The sequence below is a fragment of the Rattus norvegicus genome, chromosome 9, assembly GCF_021556685.1.
Source record: "Rattus norvegicus strain SHRSP/BbbUtx chromosome 9, alternate assembly SHRSP_T2T, whole genome shotgun sequence".
In the NCBI taxonomy this organism is placed as follows: Eukaryota; Metazoa; Chordata; class Mammalia; order Rodentia; family Muridae; genus Rattus; species Rattus norvegicus.
Genome location: NC_141542.1, coordinates 70,160,964 through 70,177,952, shown reverse-complemented (window position 1 = coordinate 70,177,952; position 16,989 = coordinate 70,160,964). Strand labels below are relative to the sequence as shown.

General features: G+C 40.9%; 1 protein-coding gene across 1 annotated transcript in view; it reads left to right on the top strand.

Annotated features, from left to right (window-relative positions):
• Dnah7 (dynein, axonemal, heavy chain 7) overlaps nt 1-16,989 on the top strand; it is a 305,586-nt gene that overhangs the window by 258,127 nt on the left and 30,470 nt on the right. The window contains 4 exon segments of the mRNA NM_001419550.1: nt 2,013-2,174; nt 4,824-5,009; nt 6,203-6,340; nt 10,656-10,886. Of these exon segments, the coding sequence (NP_001406479.1) occupies nt 2,013-2,174; nt 4,824-5,009; nt 6,203-6,340; nt 10,656-10,886 (717 nt within the window).

Genomic DNA, 16,989 nt, shown 5'->3' with positions numbered 1-16,989 from the left:
TATCAGTAAATTCTCACCCCACAAAATGTCCATAACAATAAACTCAGATATAAACTGCCCACCTAGATAAGACAAAAACAAATTGTCCTGTAGTAATCCATCCCTTCTGAGATATTCATGGCTATCTGTGACTATTTAAAGCCACATGGATCTGGGCTGTCCTTCTTTTCCTCCATCTTCTTCTCCCCCTGGTACTCTCTGTTCCATCTCCACAATTCACAGCCTGCCTTTCTTTTTCACTGCCCAATCACAGGCCTTGCCTTATCGTGTGCCGGCCCTCGCTGCATATAGACGTCAGCCCACAGTGTGCACCTTTAATTCCAGTACGGTGTAGGCAGAGGCAGGCAGACCTTTGTGAGTTTGAGGCCAGCCTAGTCTATGTACTGAGTTCCAGGATAGCCAAGTCTAAATGGAGAGACTCTATCCAAAAACAAAAACAAGAAAAAATAAAATATCTAGGCATGCAAACATACAAATGTATATATGCATGCCCCCTAGGCACGATGACCGCATGCCAGAGTTTTCAGTTTCACTGCATCTGCCACATCCGTGTCTTTCCTCATTTCACATTTGTCTTTTCTTTTACATTGAGACATCTGGCTTCCAACAATTAACTATTGACTTAATGATTCAATATACACAAAATAATTCAGAGTAATGCTAATTCAGTGTCTTAAGTTTATGCTACCTCTCTTTTGTCAGTCCCGTTTTATTCTTTCTCATCTCTTTTTTGGTTGATTTTATATTTCCTTGTTTTCTATTTTCACTTTCAAGTTTATTCTGAGAAGGGACCTTACACTGAAGGATAAAATTAAGTCCTTTCTGTGATGTTTCTAGGTTTTGTTAAATAATAAAGTATCTTATAGTTACTTTCAGTTGCAAGGAAAGCTTGAGTCAGAAATTGGGAGGTATGACATAATATGTTAATTACTACTTCATTGTTATTAAAATATAGACTTTGGATTCTCGAAGCTCTCACCCAGTGTTCCTGACTGGCCGGAGGCATGCTATCAGGGGAAGAGAATGAACTGCCATCCTTTTTATGACATCTGACACAGTTAACAGCTGCTGGTACTGTTCACTTCAGAGCAGCTTTGAAACAATAAGGGGAAGATATTCCTGATCTTAGCTGGGATTTTTTGATCTGGGCATGGGTTTGAGGTGATACTCCTCCTCATGCCCTACCCACCTTACTTCTGATCTAGTCTGTTTCGGGATCTCCAGTCTGCCCTTCAGACTGGCTCTAACTGTGAGGCTTCCTCAATACATGGTACACATTGTCTTTACCAGCATGCCTTACTCCTTGGGATTCCCACTAGGTTGGCCCATGCTGAACTGTGTATTGGTGTTTCCCTCTGATCTTCCACCTTCTGTCAGTGGACTGATTCTTTTTCATGGCTGAGATTTGCATTTTCCCACAGTTTCCAGCTGTTGTGTCAACTCTGGTGGCCCATTGATCTCTTCTTAGTGAGGATGACTGCCTCCCCAAGCCCTTCACCAGGGAGAAGGGGAGCAAGCTGACTCCTAGCACAGCAGTTTCGATGTCTGAGGAAATCATTCTACAGTCATACCTCAAACCCTGCTGTTAGCATGCTGTATTCTTGAAGCTTTGGAACTGCCAATTTAGGTCAACTCATCTCCTTTGAAGTTTCCCCACAATAGTCTGGGACTGTAAATAGAGTTCATAATTCTCGTGTGTTGTGTTGCTTCAGTTAGAACACTGCCCCCCCCCCAAAAAAAGTCCTGTAAAATTTAAATTAGATGGACTTGCTCTGTTTTCTGGAAACTTAGTATACATAGCCATGTGGTCCAATTGGACTTGAGTGTGAATGGGCAGATTTCTGCCTGAAACACCTGTAGAAAAACACTTGCATTTTAGTGTTTGGGGGATGAAAAGAGCCTCATATTACTTATAAGCAAAGGAATGTAACTATACTAATTTAAAAACATTGCAAGTCTGATGTAATGTTCACAGAAAAATAATGTCATGGGACAACTTCTTCTCATTACAGGAGGAATTCAAGAAATTGCTTTATGGCCTCTGTTTCTTTCATGCTTTGGTACAAGAGAGACGAAAATTCGGACCCCTGGGGTGGAATATTCCTTATGAATTCAATGAGACAGATCTAAGAATCAGTGTGCAGCAACTCCACATGTTTCTGAACCAGTATGAGGTACCATAAACATCACAGCGAGAACCTTACCTTTTACTCTTTATCATGTTGTAAGTGTTGGTGCAGTGAGCAGGGACTTCTGATTAATTCTGTTCTTATGAAATAAATTGCAAGGCAGTTCCCAATAGCCTACTAAATAGTACATTATTATAACAGGAAATTATAACTGCTTTAGGAACTAGTTAGGATGTCAGTTTGTCTCTAAGGAGTCTGTATTTTATCATTTACTTTGACACATAGTCACCTGTAGAGATTTAAGAAGTAATGATGTTATATTTATTATAAAAAGAGTATAAATTAGCTGAGTTTGGAAGTGGGGTGGGGCAAGAGGATGATCAGTTTCCTGAAACATGAATTCATTTTTTGAGAACCTCTTCTCCCTTCTTTCCTCCCCACTAGCCTTTCCCCTCCCCTCCATTCCACTGGACTCTCCCTTACTCTCCCTCTTTCTCTGTCTTGCCTTCCCACTCTCTCAGGAGCAGCAAACATTAAGCATGATTGGATGTCCTCTTTACTCCTTGACAACTGGGTGTAAACAATTGAAACTTTGAAAAACTGTTCTATAAACTGTTTAAGTGCCTGTGAGAGTAGGGAGCTCTACTCTCTTCCCACCCTCAACAGCAAGTTGTTTAAATTTTAGTAGAATCTTATTCAAATTTAGCTGGATATCTTTAATGAAATCTATCACTGAAATATTAAAAAATTCAAACTTTTAACTTAGTCTTGCAAATGGGGAGGATTGAACTTTATGTCCATAAAAGCAAACAAGTTACTAATGAAGACCAATAGTCCAAGTGGCAGAAACATTCAAATGAATCACAAGTGTGATACACTGTTTTCTTCTAGTCAGACCTCCAGAAAGAAGGAAAGGCACTAATAATTAAGACAAAATAAATGCCAGAGGGGGAGGCTTCTGAGCTAAGATAATTATACAGAACTAGTGAGGAATATTGGTAGTTAGCAATTTGAATATCTGGAGAATATATTTTACCTTAAAATATAGTCTATAGTGAGGAGTTAATTAAAATATGTTTAAGTATGCAAGTTTGGTTGGTTTAATCACTTAAAAAATTAAATCCTCTGTATCAACATGCTAAGGGGAATTTAAAACACAAGATCCTATCAGTAATTACAGAAAAAAATTGACAAAAATCCCATATTCATCAGTGATAAAAACACTCTCAGTAAAGTAGGCGTCCAGAGGTGCTTGGTCACCACAAAAGGGATGTTCACTTAGTCACCGTTCCACTGCTGTAGAAAGGCACCACAAGGAAGGCAATTCCTATATAAGAAAACACTTAATTGCGGGCTTGTTCACAGTTTCAGAGGCTTTGCCCCTTGTCGTCATGGTGGCGAGCATAGCGCTAGAGCAGTATCTGAGAGCTACTTCCTGATCTGCGGGTCAAGAAACACACACACACACACACACACACACACACACACACACATGCACACACATACACACACATACACACATACACACACATACACACACATACACACACACATACACACATACACACTCACACACACATACACACACATACACACACATACACACACACATACACACACATACACACATACACACACATACACACACACACACGCACGCACACACACAAGATAGCTCTGTTAAGTAAGAAGTGTGGTGAAATTTACACTGTCATGGGGCACAAACACCTGGAGTCACCAAAAGCCAGAGAGCCTGTAGCATCCTCCCGACAGATGCTCCCAGCACTGGTTTGATGTTGTGCTTCTACTCTTGTGATTTTAGTCACTGAATTGCAGCCACAGAAAAGTAATCTAGGAAGCCAGGCAGGCAACACTAAGAATTGAACCTCAGTAGGAAACATGGCAGTGGTACAATACCTTTGGAAGAGAAAGGAGTCAGATGATTTAGCTATTAAACAGAAAAGAGAGAAGGCCACCCCATCTGTACAACAATGCCAAGCAACCAGAGCTTCCAGGGACTAAGCCACTACCTAAAGACTATACATGGACTGACCCTGGACTCTGACCTCATAGGTAGCAATGAATATCCTAGTAAGAGCACCAGTGGAAGGGGAAGCCATGGGTCCTGCCAAGACTGAATCCCCAGTGAACGTGATTGTTGGGGGGAGGGTGGTAATGGGGGAGGATGGGGAGGGGGACGGCCATAAAGAAGGGGAGGGGGAGGGATTAGGGGGATGTTTGCCCGGAAACCGGGAAAGGGAATGACAATCGAAATGTATATAAGAAATACTCAAGTTAATAAAAAAAGTAAATAAATTAAAAAAAAAAAGAGAGAGAGAAGGCCAAGTCTTGACTTAGGTTAGAACAAATGTTAATGACATATGCACAACTAAGACCCTTAATCTTAGTTTAAAAATATTATTAACTCAAATTACATGGTTGATCATTAAACGAATCAGCAGAATACAGGAGTTTTGATCTGATCATTGACTGAATGGAAATGAAATAAAACGCAAGAAAGATCACGGGGAGAGCAGCAATAATTAGTGGGAAGGTATGTAAAAGAAGGTCATGTTATTGCAAACTTCGAGGAAGATGTTTAGCTTAACGGTGGTAGCCAAACTCGGACACTTCCCCTTGCCCTGTGCTACTGGTCTCTCCTAACTGGCTGGTGACGGCGGGTCTCCATTTTAGGAACTTCCGTATGATGCTCTCCGCTACATGACTGGGGAATGTAATTACGGAGGCCGGGTGACGGACGACTGGGACCGGCGTACACTGCGCAGCATTCTCAACAAATTCTTCTGCACAGAATTAGTCGAAAACCCACAATACAAATTTGACTCAAGTGGCATCTATTTTGTCCCTCCTTCTGGTGATGTAAGTATGTCCCCTTTAGGAAACCCAAGAGCAGAAAAACATGACACTCCTGGGAACTGACAACTAGTTTTTAATGCTGATTTCCTACAAAACTTTTTAATTTTATTGTTCATCTCGGCCCATGCTTTCTAAGCTGTAGAGGAACCGACCATACCCAATGTACAAAGTTAGGGTTTCCTATTCACTGTGATGTGAGAGAGTTTTCTGGGTGACTTGAGGTGTTATCATTGTGAGCTTGGTGTTTGCATAAAAATATCTTTTCACAATTAAAATGAATATGCATATGATGGGGCTCATAAAATGTTAGAAGTAACAATTAACATTTATATCGTGGTTACTTTTAGGTAGTCCTAAGTAATGGTCTCCCTGAAGGGTCACATTAACATTGTATCAGTCTTTACAAACAAGGAAGCCAATTCACTAAGGTTGAAGGGCCTGACAAAGGCTGTCAGAGCAGAAGGCAGAGAAGCACTGTGGCACAGGCCCTGCTCTCTTTTGCTTTTCCTTCCAGCCCCACACACTGCCTTCAGAATAACTGCACGTGGTAGCTTTCAAAGGCTTTCCAGTATACTCCAGTCATTTCCCATTTGATTCCCAGAGTCAAATAACATGTATGAAGGATGAACCTGAGGTTACATGCATGAGCGTTATGCAAACCCATCACACACTAAGGCTGATGCTGGGGTAATAAGACCAATAATGATGAGTTTTGGGGAGTTAAAAAAAAGTGAAGGGACATGTATGTGACGTGATCTACATCATAGAACTATTGGTGGTCAAACTTCCATGCCATGTGTTCATGGATGTTTATGTGTGCTTTTATGAGAATTAGTGAAAGCATGACTTTTTAAGACTAAGTTGATCTTTCTTTTAAGATTTATTTATTTTTATGTGTATGAGTGTTTTGCCTATATATGTATGACCAATTTCTATCTTCATTGTCATATTCCTTCATATTGCCTAATTCCTAGACACCTCTTTTCTTGTTAAAAATATTATAACAATTAGACATCTAACTTTCCTCTCTAAATTTGCTCATATTTGTTTAACCCTTGTCCTGGGCTGAAAGAAAGAGAAAGCATGCAGTCTTGAGTCTCCCAGACTTGCCCACTCCATGAAAACCATTGTGTCCAAGCCAAGCTCTACCTCATGATTGAATCTAACCTCCTGACTTCTTCCACTCATCTTTGCAGCACAAAAGCTACATTGAATACACAAAGACTCTTCCACTGATCCCAGACCCAGAAATCTTTGGGATGAACGCCAATGCCGACATCACTAAGGACCAGTCCGAGACGCAGCTGCTGTTTGATAACATTCTCCTCACCCAGGTATGTACTGTGTAAGGCTTGCGTGGCTCCTGAGCTGAGCCACCACAGATGTGTCTGCCCCACCATCCAGCAGAGGCGCCTACAAAACTGCCAGAGTGAAGAAGCTCTCAAAGTCAAAGAAAAAAATCCACATCATCCCTTAATTACAGACTCAGCACAGAGAATGTGGGCATCAGCCATTTTCTTTCCATCGGTCTTGTTTTGGAGCAAAGGTCTCTTTTTGAGTCTCTTGCTTCTTGGGATTCCATTTTGTTTTGCTTTCATGCCTAAGTCTTGCCCCCCAAACAGCATGTTATCTTTCTTTTGTTTCTCTTAGTTGGAAACCATCATTTTAAAGATACCCGAGAAGCAGTCTGGGAGCCAGATCTGTGCAGATTTTACCTGTTTTATTTTCTAGTCTCCCACTGATTTAACAGCAGTTGCTTATTTTATGATTCATCTTTATTTACTTTCCAAGGACATTTTCCTTGGTTTGCATAAAAAGTTCCCTTCTCACTTTTATTTTTACTAGATTTCATAACATTTAAGTATATGATAGCTGTATTACAAAATGCATTTAAATAGTTTATGGGTAGAAGGCACCAGAAGGCACAAAAAGGCCTGCTGATGGAACTTATGTGCCCAGGAGGGCAGAAGAGTAAAATCTTAAATGTGGGCAGCAGTCGGTGAGTTAAACAGTTGTTAATTCTGAGTTCAGTGAGAGGAACACTCTCTGTTTAGAGGGTAACCTCAGGTTTTTGTTTTGTTTTGTTGTTTTTTAGTTTTTTTTCTTGTAATTTTTTGGAAGCAAATTAATCTAGATGCTAGGAGTTCCCATGCAGGTTAAATAAACTGAGGGTGTCTGACTGTTCAGTCAGGAAGATGCAGGTATATTTTATGGCCCCTCAAAATGAAACAGTGATGGTTCATGTTCCTACAGTGCTAGGCCCCTGATAGCCCTACTTAGAGACCTGTCTTTGCTTTAATGAAGCAACCCAAGGAACCTGGGACCTTTTAAAAAAATCCTGTTCTATAGATAGGAAACTGAGGTGCAAGAGGATTAAGTAGTTTGACCAAAGTTGGGAAGCCCAGTTTCAAAGCCAAGCCATGTGACCCTCACCAGATTGGCTCCAGAACCTGTGTTCTGAGCTGCTGTCCTGCACTCTTTCCTCTTCCAGATTCTGTAGCTGGAAAGGCCAAGAGTCAGGAGGTTATGGGGTGTGTTATAAATGTGTACATTTATATTGCCCATTAAAAACGATTTTAATGTTTACTGTACACAATGATCACATGAAACCCTGTTATTGCCAGATTACACACAAGGGTACGTGGACAAACATGAGTAAGTCAGCCCCGGGGGCTTCAGCTACTTGTCCTGTGTGAGAGTGTGACAGCAGGGTTATTTCAGTGTCTCTGGCTTTATTCAAACTTGCCACTGTGTATCACGTTGCAGAACCCATAAAACAGTGGGCTCATTCCAACAGAAAATGACTCAGAACCAAACCAATAAGTCTGAATACACGGGGGTATCTCCTCAGTATGTGATTAAATATTTCATAATCCTTGGGCTCAGATTGGCAAGGGTGACTCTCATAATGGGTAGGCAGTGTCTGTTGAGTCACAACTCAGAGGCAGAGACCAGAACCGCAGAGCTCCATGAACTGAGTAATGGTGACAAGACTTTTGTACTAAATGTCCTTAGCCAATGCACGTCTCAGATTAAAACGGAAGAGGCAGATAACAGAGTCAAGAGGATAGTTTTTATCAGTGATCCTTTGCTTATGCTCAATGGCCACACCTTATCTTAAGGAGGAAAATTATACACCCAACCATTGAACTGAAGTCGGGGACCCTTCAGTTGAATTAGGGAAAGGCTGAAAGAAACTGAGGAGGAGGGTGACCCCACAGAAAGACCAATCTCAACTAACCTGGACCCATGAGATCTCTCAGACACTGAGCCACCAACCAGGCAGCATACACCAGCTGGTCTGAGGTTCCTGACACATACACAGCAGATGACTGCCTGGTCTGGCCTCAGTAGGAGAAGTCTTGCCTAACCCTCGAGAGGCCCCAGGGAGTGGGGAGGCCTGGTAGGGGTTAGGGGAGGACATCCTCTTGGAGACAAGGGAGAGGAGGAGAAATGGGATTAGGAACTGTTGGAGGGTGGACCAGGAGGCAGGAAACAACTGGACTGTAAAAAAAAATAAAAGTAATTTTTTAAAAAAAAGGGAAATTATAAAATCAATGTGCTGTAGGCTCTCTGAAAAGGCTAAATTCTGCAAGGTCTCTTTTAAAATAGAGCCCACTCATCTTTACTCAATAAAACAAAGACAATTGAACCAGGTAAGGCAACTCAACTTGTAATGGCAGCATTTGAGAGGCCAAACCAGAAGGATCTCAAGTTCAAGGCCTGTGTGGGTAGATCAGTGAGCCATGCACCCTGCCTTTTGAATATGCATTGCTAGGTGTGTGTCTGTGCCTGTGTATGTGGTACCTGTATGTGGTGAGGTCATAAGATAAAGTCCGGTGTCCTAGAGTTGGAATTACAGGCAGCTGTGAACCTTCTAAGCTGGGGCTGAGAACGGACTGGAGTCCTCGGCAAGAGCAACAGGCACTCGGCTGCCAAGCCCTTTCCGGAGCTGCTTCTTTGTTTCAACTAAATAATGAAAGGGGCCGTCGGGCATGGCCATGGCGTTGAGCTGGAGCTTAGAGGTGTGATGTTTGTCTGGAGCAGTGCTTCCCAACCTTCTGAATTCTGAGACCATTTAATAGAGTTCCTCATTTAATACAGTATCCTCAACCATAAAATTATTTTCCCTGTTAACTCACAACCATAATTTTGCTATTGTTATGAATTGTGATGCGAATATCTGTGTTTTCCGATGGTCTTAGGTGACCCCTGTGAAAGGGTTGTTGGACAACCTTCAACAAAGGGGTCACAACCCACAGGATGAGACCCACTGGTTTAGCATCTGTGAGGCCACAGTTTCCATTGACAGTCAGTATAGGTAGAAAAGGGGAGGAAGAGGCTGTGAGTGGGGACTGTGCAGGAAAGGCATCAGGAGTGAGAAGCCAGCTATGAACGGAGGAGCACCACTTTCCAAACCTTCAACCCCAACTGCGTGTCGCAAGTGAGGTAAGAGGATGTCTGAGATGAAGTCGTTTTCTTACATTTTTGGTTAGTTATAGGCCTCACCTCGTGTGTGAGTGAGTGTGTGTGTCTGTGTGTGTGTGTGAGATTCTTTTTTAGGTTTTCTGTTTTCTGTGTTTTAGTGGGAAATAGAAAATAGAATGATTTCTAAAGCATTTATGCAAATTATTCTGTAAATGCAGTAAAAAGAAAGATATTTCATCTAATCTGGGTCCAATATTCAGTATTTTTTCTTGTATTATTTGTTTTAAATATTAATTATAAACTAAGTACTGTAAGAAATAATTATTTGATGGCAATCATTCTTCTTTTTTACTAGCAGGCATTTAAAACTTTCTAGCGTTTAATCGGTTTATTATCAGATTTTATAAACTCCTCTAGTGGCATGTAACATGTTGGTAGGTAGAAATCTAAGTTAGAATGATAGTGTTCACAGAATAGAATGTTTAATATTAATCATAAAGAGACCAAGAAATGTAAAATAGGAAGGAGACTGAAGTCAGTTTCCTTGGACTGGAAAAATGTGAGCTAGTCAACTGTCTTCCAATAGTGCTTATTCTCCCCCAGCAACCTCCCCACCCCAGGAGTGTATTTGTTCTCAGACTTTTTAAAAAAGTCATTCCAGAAAATAGAGATTCATTTATGAGATGTCACTATAAACATGAAACAGAAATTACATCAGATGCTCCTTCCCAGGTTCTGAGGGGAATCACGAATGCCCACCTTTCCTCCCTAAGCCCGAGCCGCCTTGAGGGAATGAGCTTATTTTCTTTGCCCTACAGGCTCAAGGAGAAAGCTGCACCTCCATTTTTGGCAACCGGTATACATAGATTATTGGCAAATAGATTTGTGACAAGCTTTCTCGGGACACGCTCACATTCCCTCCTTGTGGGCATTGGCGTTTGTCACTGCCCAGCTGCTCAGTTGAGGGCACCAGGCAGTGGGATGTACAAATGTTCCCTAAGGTCCTGCTTCTCTGGGTACATCACACGCTCTTCCTCCCCCTGCTTCACCCCCTCTGAAAACTCCATTCCCTGTGGCTCTTACAATCACTTTGATAAATCTTGTGTGTGAAGAATTATCAGTACAACAGATAGGTTGGTTCTTAGATGTACCCATCAGTTTTCCCCTCTCAGCTGTCCTTTGACCTTTACGAGGATGTTCGTAATTGTTTGAACTCTTCAGTCTCGCTCATCAGGTTCTGGAGCGAAGTCATCGGATGAGGTAGTCAATGAGGTTGCTGGAGACATCCTGGGTAAACTTCCAAACAACTTCGATATTGAATCTGCCATGAGGAGATACCCAACAACCTACACTCAGAGCATGAACACCGTCCTTGTCCAAGAGATGGGCCGTTTCAATAAGCTGCTGATAACCATAAGGGAATCATGCATTAATATTCAAAAAGCGATCAAGGTAAGGTGAACCGAGCAAAAGATTCGCTACGTTAAAGCTCGCACTTTCATCGATTTAGCAAATAGTTTCAGGTACCGGCAAGGACTATTCTTGATCCGAAGTATAGAAAACAAGTCCCTGAACTTGGTTAGGGACTTTATTAGCTGTAGGATTCTGGGGATGACAGCTGATAAAGAGATGTATAGGTACAGTGGTATGCGGGACACCGTGTACTGGGAAAGGTGCATGCTGAGGCAACATTGTGCCTTAAGGGGAACAAGCTCACACGTTAGCAATTAGATTAGCGGAATATTAAACAGAAACATACAAAATCGTCAAAGATGTATTTTATTTGCATTTGTTTGTGTATGTGTTTGTGTGTATATACTCGCAAATGTATGCTCATGTGCCTGTGTGTGTGTGTGTGTGTGTGTGTGTGTGTGTGTGTGTGTGCGTGCGTGCATGCCTGTCTGTCTGTCTGTCTGTCTGTGTGCATGACCAGGTACATAATGGCCTTCTCAGCTATGACTAGAATCTTGAATTTTATTTCAAAATACAAAGGCATTAGGAGTTTTCAGGCACCAGTGATATTTCATATATTTTGAAACTCACTCCTACTGCTGCCAGGGAGGATTGTAAGGAAGCAGGATGATAGAGAACTTAGGTAAGGAGTAAGCAAGAGAGGAGCCAGGGACAACTCCCAAGTGTTTAGCCTGAGTGAGTAGAAGGCCCAGGAAAGGGGATGTTTGAAGGAGAAAGTTAAGAAATATAGTCAGGTTACTTTTGAACTGTTTCCTAGAGTCAATGGAGAGATTGCTATTCATTGCATGCATGAAGTCCAAGGGGGAAGTCAGGGTGGGTATAACTTCCAGTCTGTAATATGTTGATTGTAGTCAGAAATAGAATTCACAAATTACCTCAGATATTTTTGTAGCACTGATGAGCATAGGATATTTTGGAATCAACTTCCCCTGTTCACTGCCTCTCCCAACTGCTGTGAGGTGTGCTACAGTTTCCTTTCTTGGAGGTGTCTCTAATCATTCTCTAAATATTTCCTTAATGTGGCAAAATAGCCCAAAATTGAAAATGCCAACTTGCAATGGCCTCTGTGGCTAACGTAGCAATGTAGCCACATTTTACACTCCTGTCTTACCTCTTTGTCTTGGCAAAATATTCCAACCAATTTAATTGTGTAAAGTTATACATCAAAGTTGATACTATACTTGTGTTTTTTTAAGATTGTTATCAGGGAAAGGGTAATTCCCAACCTATAAGTCATTATTTGTACAATAGGACAGATACCTATTTCTTACACTTATTTATAAGTATAACATAAATACTATAACAAAGGTACATGTGGAGCATATTTTTTCAATAATTTAAAAGATGTTCTATTTAAGAACTTAAAAGAAATTGTAGATAAATGGTTTAATATCTTATTTTTAAAATTACAAAAAATTGAAAACTACAGCCCAGAGAAACAGTTCAATGGTCAAAAGCACTTGCTGCTCTTGCAGAGGACCTGAGGTTGGTCCCCAGTACTAGTGGCCAGCACAGCTGCCTGGGACTCCAACTCTAAAGGATCCTACACTCTCCTCCGGCCTCTACTGATAGCTCCTCATTGGAGGCTACACATGCAAAAACACACGCACATATAATTTTTTTTCAAAAAAAATTGAAGTAGTAAAAAAATAAAGCCATCTAAAACACATAGAAGAAGTCTGTATTTTGCTTAAGGTCCACCAGCAAACGATGCATAGTCTGCGAACAATATTCATGCTCACCGGTAATAGAATGTCAGTCATCAGAATTTTTACATCTCTGAAAACATAAACTGGTAAACCCCTTCGAGGCACAACTTGGCAATATCAGTTAAAAATGAAATATCCGGCTCCTGTGGGGGAGGGCCCAGGAGCGGCAGGACCCCTGCCTGAGACACCTCCGGAACCTGAGGGAAACAGACCGGATAAACAGTTCTCTGCACCCAAATCCCATGGGAGGGAGAGCTGAACCTTCAGAGAGGCAGACAAGCCTGGGAAACCAGAAGAGACTGCTCTCTGTACATACATCTCGGACGCCAGAGGAAAACACCAAAGGCCATCTGGAACCCTGGTGCACTGAAGCTCCCAGAAAGGGCGGCACAGGTCTTCCTGGTTGCTGCCGCCTCAGAGAGCCCTTGGGCAGCACCCCGCGAGCAAACTTGAGCCTCGGGACCACAGGTAAGACCAACTTGTCTGCTGCAAGAAAGCTGCCTGGTGAACTCAAGACACAGGCCCACAGGAACAGCTGAAGACCTGTAGAGAGGAAAAACTACACGCCCGAAAGCAGAACACTCTGTCCCCATAACTGACTGAAAGAGAGGAAAACAGGTCTACAGCACTCCTGACACACAGGCTTATAGGACAGTCTAGCCACTGTCAGAAATAGCAGAACAAAGTAACACTAGAGATAATTTGATGGCGAGAGGCAAGCGCAGGAACCCAAGCAACAGAAACCAAGACTACATGCCATAATCGGAGCCCAATTCTCCCACCAAAACAAACATGGAATATCCAAACACACCAGAAAAGCAAGATCTAGTTTCAAAATCATATTTGATCATGATGCTGGAGGACTTCAAGAAAGACATGAACACACTTAGGGAAACACAGGAAAACATTAATAAACAAGTAGAAGCCTACAGAGAGGAATCGCAAAAATCCCTGAAAGAATTCCAGGAAAACACAATCAAACAATTGAAGGAATTAAAAATGGAAATAGAAGCAATCAAGAAAGAACACATGGAAACAACCCTGGATAGAGAAAACCAAAAGAAGAGACAAGGTGCTGTAGATACAAGCTTCACCAACAGAATTCAAGAGATGGAAGAGAGAATCACAGGAGCAGAAGATTCCATAGAAATCATTGACTCAACTGTCAAAGATAATGTAAAGCAGAAAAAGCTACTGGTCCAAAACATACAGGAAATCCAGGACTCAATGAGAAGATCAAACCTAAGGATAATAGGTATAGAAGAGAGTGAAGACTCCCAGCTCAAAGGACCAGTAAATATCTTCAACAAAATCATAGAAGAAAACTTCCCTAACCTAAAAAAAGAGATACCCATAGGCATACAAGATGCCTACAGAACTCCAAATAGATTGGACCAGAAAAGAAACACCTCCTGTCACATAATTGTCAAAACACCAAACGCACAAAATAAAGAAAGAATACTAAAAGCAGTAAGGGAAAAAGGTCAAGTAACATATAAAGGGAGACCTATCAGAATCACACCAGACTTCTCGCCAGAAACTATGAAGGCCAGAAGATCCTGGACTGATGTCATACAGACCCTAAGAGAACACAAATGCCAGCCCAGGTTACTGTATCCTGCAAAACTCTCAATTAACATAGATGGAGAAACCAAGATATTCCATGACAAAACCAAATTTACACAATATCTTTCTACAAATCCAGCACTACAAAGGATAATAAATGGTAAAGCCCAACATAAGGAGGCAAGCTATACCCTAGAAGAAGCAAGAAACTAATCATCTTGGCAACAAAACAAAGAGAATGAAAGCACACAAACATAACCTCACATCCAAATATGAATATAACGGGAAGCAATAACCACTATTCCTTAATATCTCTCAACATCAATGGCCTCAACTCCCCAATAAAAAGACATAGATTAACAAACTGGATACGCAACGAGGACCCTGCATTCTGCTGCCTACAGGAAACACACCTCAGAGACAAAGACAGACACTACCTCAAACTGAAAGGCAGGAAAACAAATTTCCAAGCAAATGGTCAGAAGAAGCAAGCTGGAGTAGCCATTCTAATATCAAATAAAATCAATTTTCAACTAAAAGTCATCAAAAAAGATAAGGAAGGACACTTGATATTCATCAAAGGAAAAATCCACCAAGATGAACTCTCAATCCTAAATATCTATGCCCCAAATACAAGGGCACCTACATATGTAAAAGAAACCTTACTAAAGCTCAAAACACACATTGGACCTCACACAATAATAGTGGGAGATTTCAACACCCCACTCTCATCAATGGACAGATCATGGAAACAGAAATTAAACAGAGATGTAGACAGACTAAGAGAAGTCATGAGCCAAATGGACCTAACGGATATTTATAGAACATTCTATCCTAAAGCAAAAGGATATACCTTCTTCTCAGCTCCTCATGGTACTTTCTCCAAAATTGACCATATAATTGGTCAAAAAACGGGCCTCAACAGGTACAGAAAGATAGAAATAATCCCATGCGTGCTATCAGACCACCACGGCCTAAAACTGGTCTTCAATAACAATCAAGGAAGAATGTCCACATATACTTGGAAATTGAACAATGCTCTACTCAATGATAACCTGGTCAAGGAAGAAATAAAGAAAGAAATTAAAAACGTTTTAGAATTTAATGAAAATGAAGGTACAACATACCCAAACTTATGGGACACAATGAAAGCTGTGCTAAGAGGAAAACTCATAGCGCTGAGTGCCTGCAGAAAGAAACAGGAAAGAGCATATGTCAGCAGCTTGACAGCACACCTAAAAGCTCTAGAACAAAAAGAAGCAAATACACCCAGGAGGAGTAGAAGGCAGGAAATAATCAAACTCAGAGCTGAAATCAACCAAGTAGAAACAAAAAGGACCACAGAAAGAATCAACAGAACCAAAAGTTGGTTCTTTGAGAAAATCAACAAGATAGATAAACCCTTAGCCAGACTAACGAGAGGACACAGAGAGTGCGTCCAAATTAACAAAATCAGAAATGAAAAGGGAGACATAACAACAGATTCAGAGGAAATTCAAAAAATCATCAGATCTTACTACAAAAACCTATATTCAACAAAACTTGAAAATCTTCAGGAAATGGACAATTTCCTAGACAGATACCAGGTACTGAAGTTAAATCAGGAACAGATAAACCAGTTAAACAACCCCATAACTCCTAAGGAAATAGAAGCAGTCATTAAGGTCTCCCAACCAAAAAGAGCCCAGGTACAGACAGGTTTAGTGCAGAATTCTATCAAACCTTCATAGAAGACCTCATGCCAATATTATCCAAACTATTCCACAAAATTGAAACAGATGGATCACTACCGAATACCTTCTACGAAGCCACAATTACTCTTATACCTAAACCACACAAAGACACAACAAAGAAAGAGAACTTCAGACCAATTTCCCTTATGAATATCGACGCAAAAATACTCAACAAAATTCTGGCAAACCGAATCCAAGAGCACATCAAAACAATCATCCACCATGATCAAGTAGGCTTCATCCCAGGCATGCAGGGATGGTTTAATATATGGAAAACCATCAACGTGATCCATTATATAAACAAACTGAAAGAACAAAACCACATGATCATTTCATTAGACGCTGAGAAAGCATTTGACAAAATTCAACACCCCTTCATGATAAAAGTCCTGGAAAGAATAGGAATTCAAGGCCCATACCTGAACATGGTAAAAGCCATATACAGCAAACCAGTTGCTAACATTAAACTAAATGGAGAGAAACTTGAAGCACTCCCACTAAAATCAGGGACTAGACAAGGCTGCCCACTCTCTCCCTACTTATTCAATATAGTTCTTGAAGTTCTAGCCAGAGCAATCAGACAACAAAAGGATGTCAAGGGGATACAGATCAGAAAAGAAGAAGTCAAAATATCACTATTTGCAGATGATATGATAGTATATTTAAGTGATCCCAAAAGTTCCACCAGAGAACTACTAAAGCTGATAAACAATTTCAGCAAAGTGGCTGGGTATAAAATTAACTCAAATAAATCAGTTGCCTTCCTCTATACAAAAGAGAAACAAGCCGAGAAAGAAATTAGGGAAACGACACCCTTCATAATAGACCCAAATAATATAAAGTACCTCGGAGTGACTTTAACAAAGCAAGTAAAAGATCTGTACAATAAGAACTTCAAGACACTGAAGAAGGAAATTGAAGAAGACCTCAGAAGATGGAAAGATCTCCCATGCTCATGGATTGGCAGGATTAATATAGTAAAAATGGCCATTTTACCAAAAGCAATCTACAGATTCAATGCAATCCCCATCAAAATACCAATCCAATTCTTCAAATAGTTAGACAGAACAATTT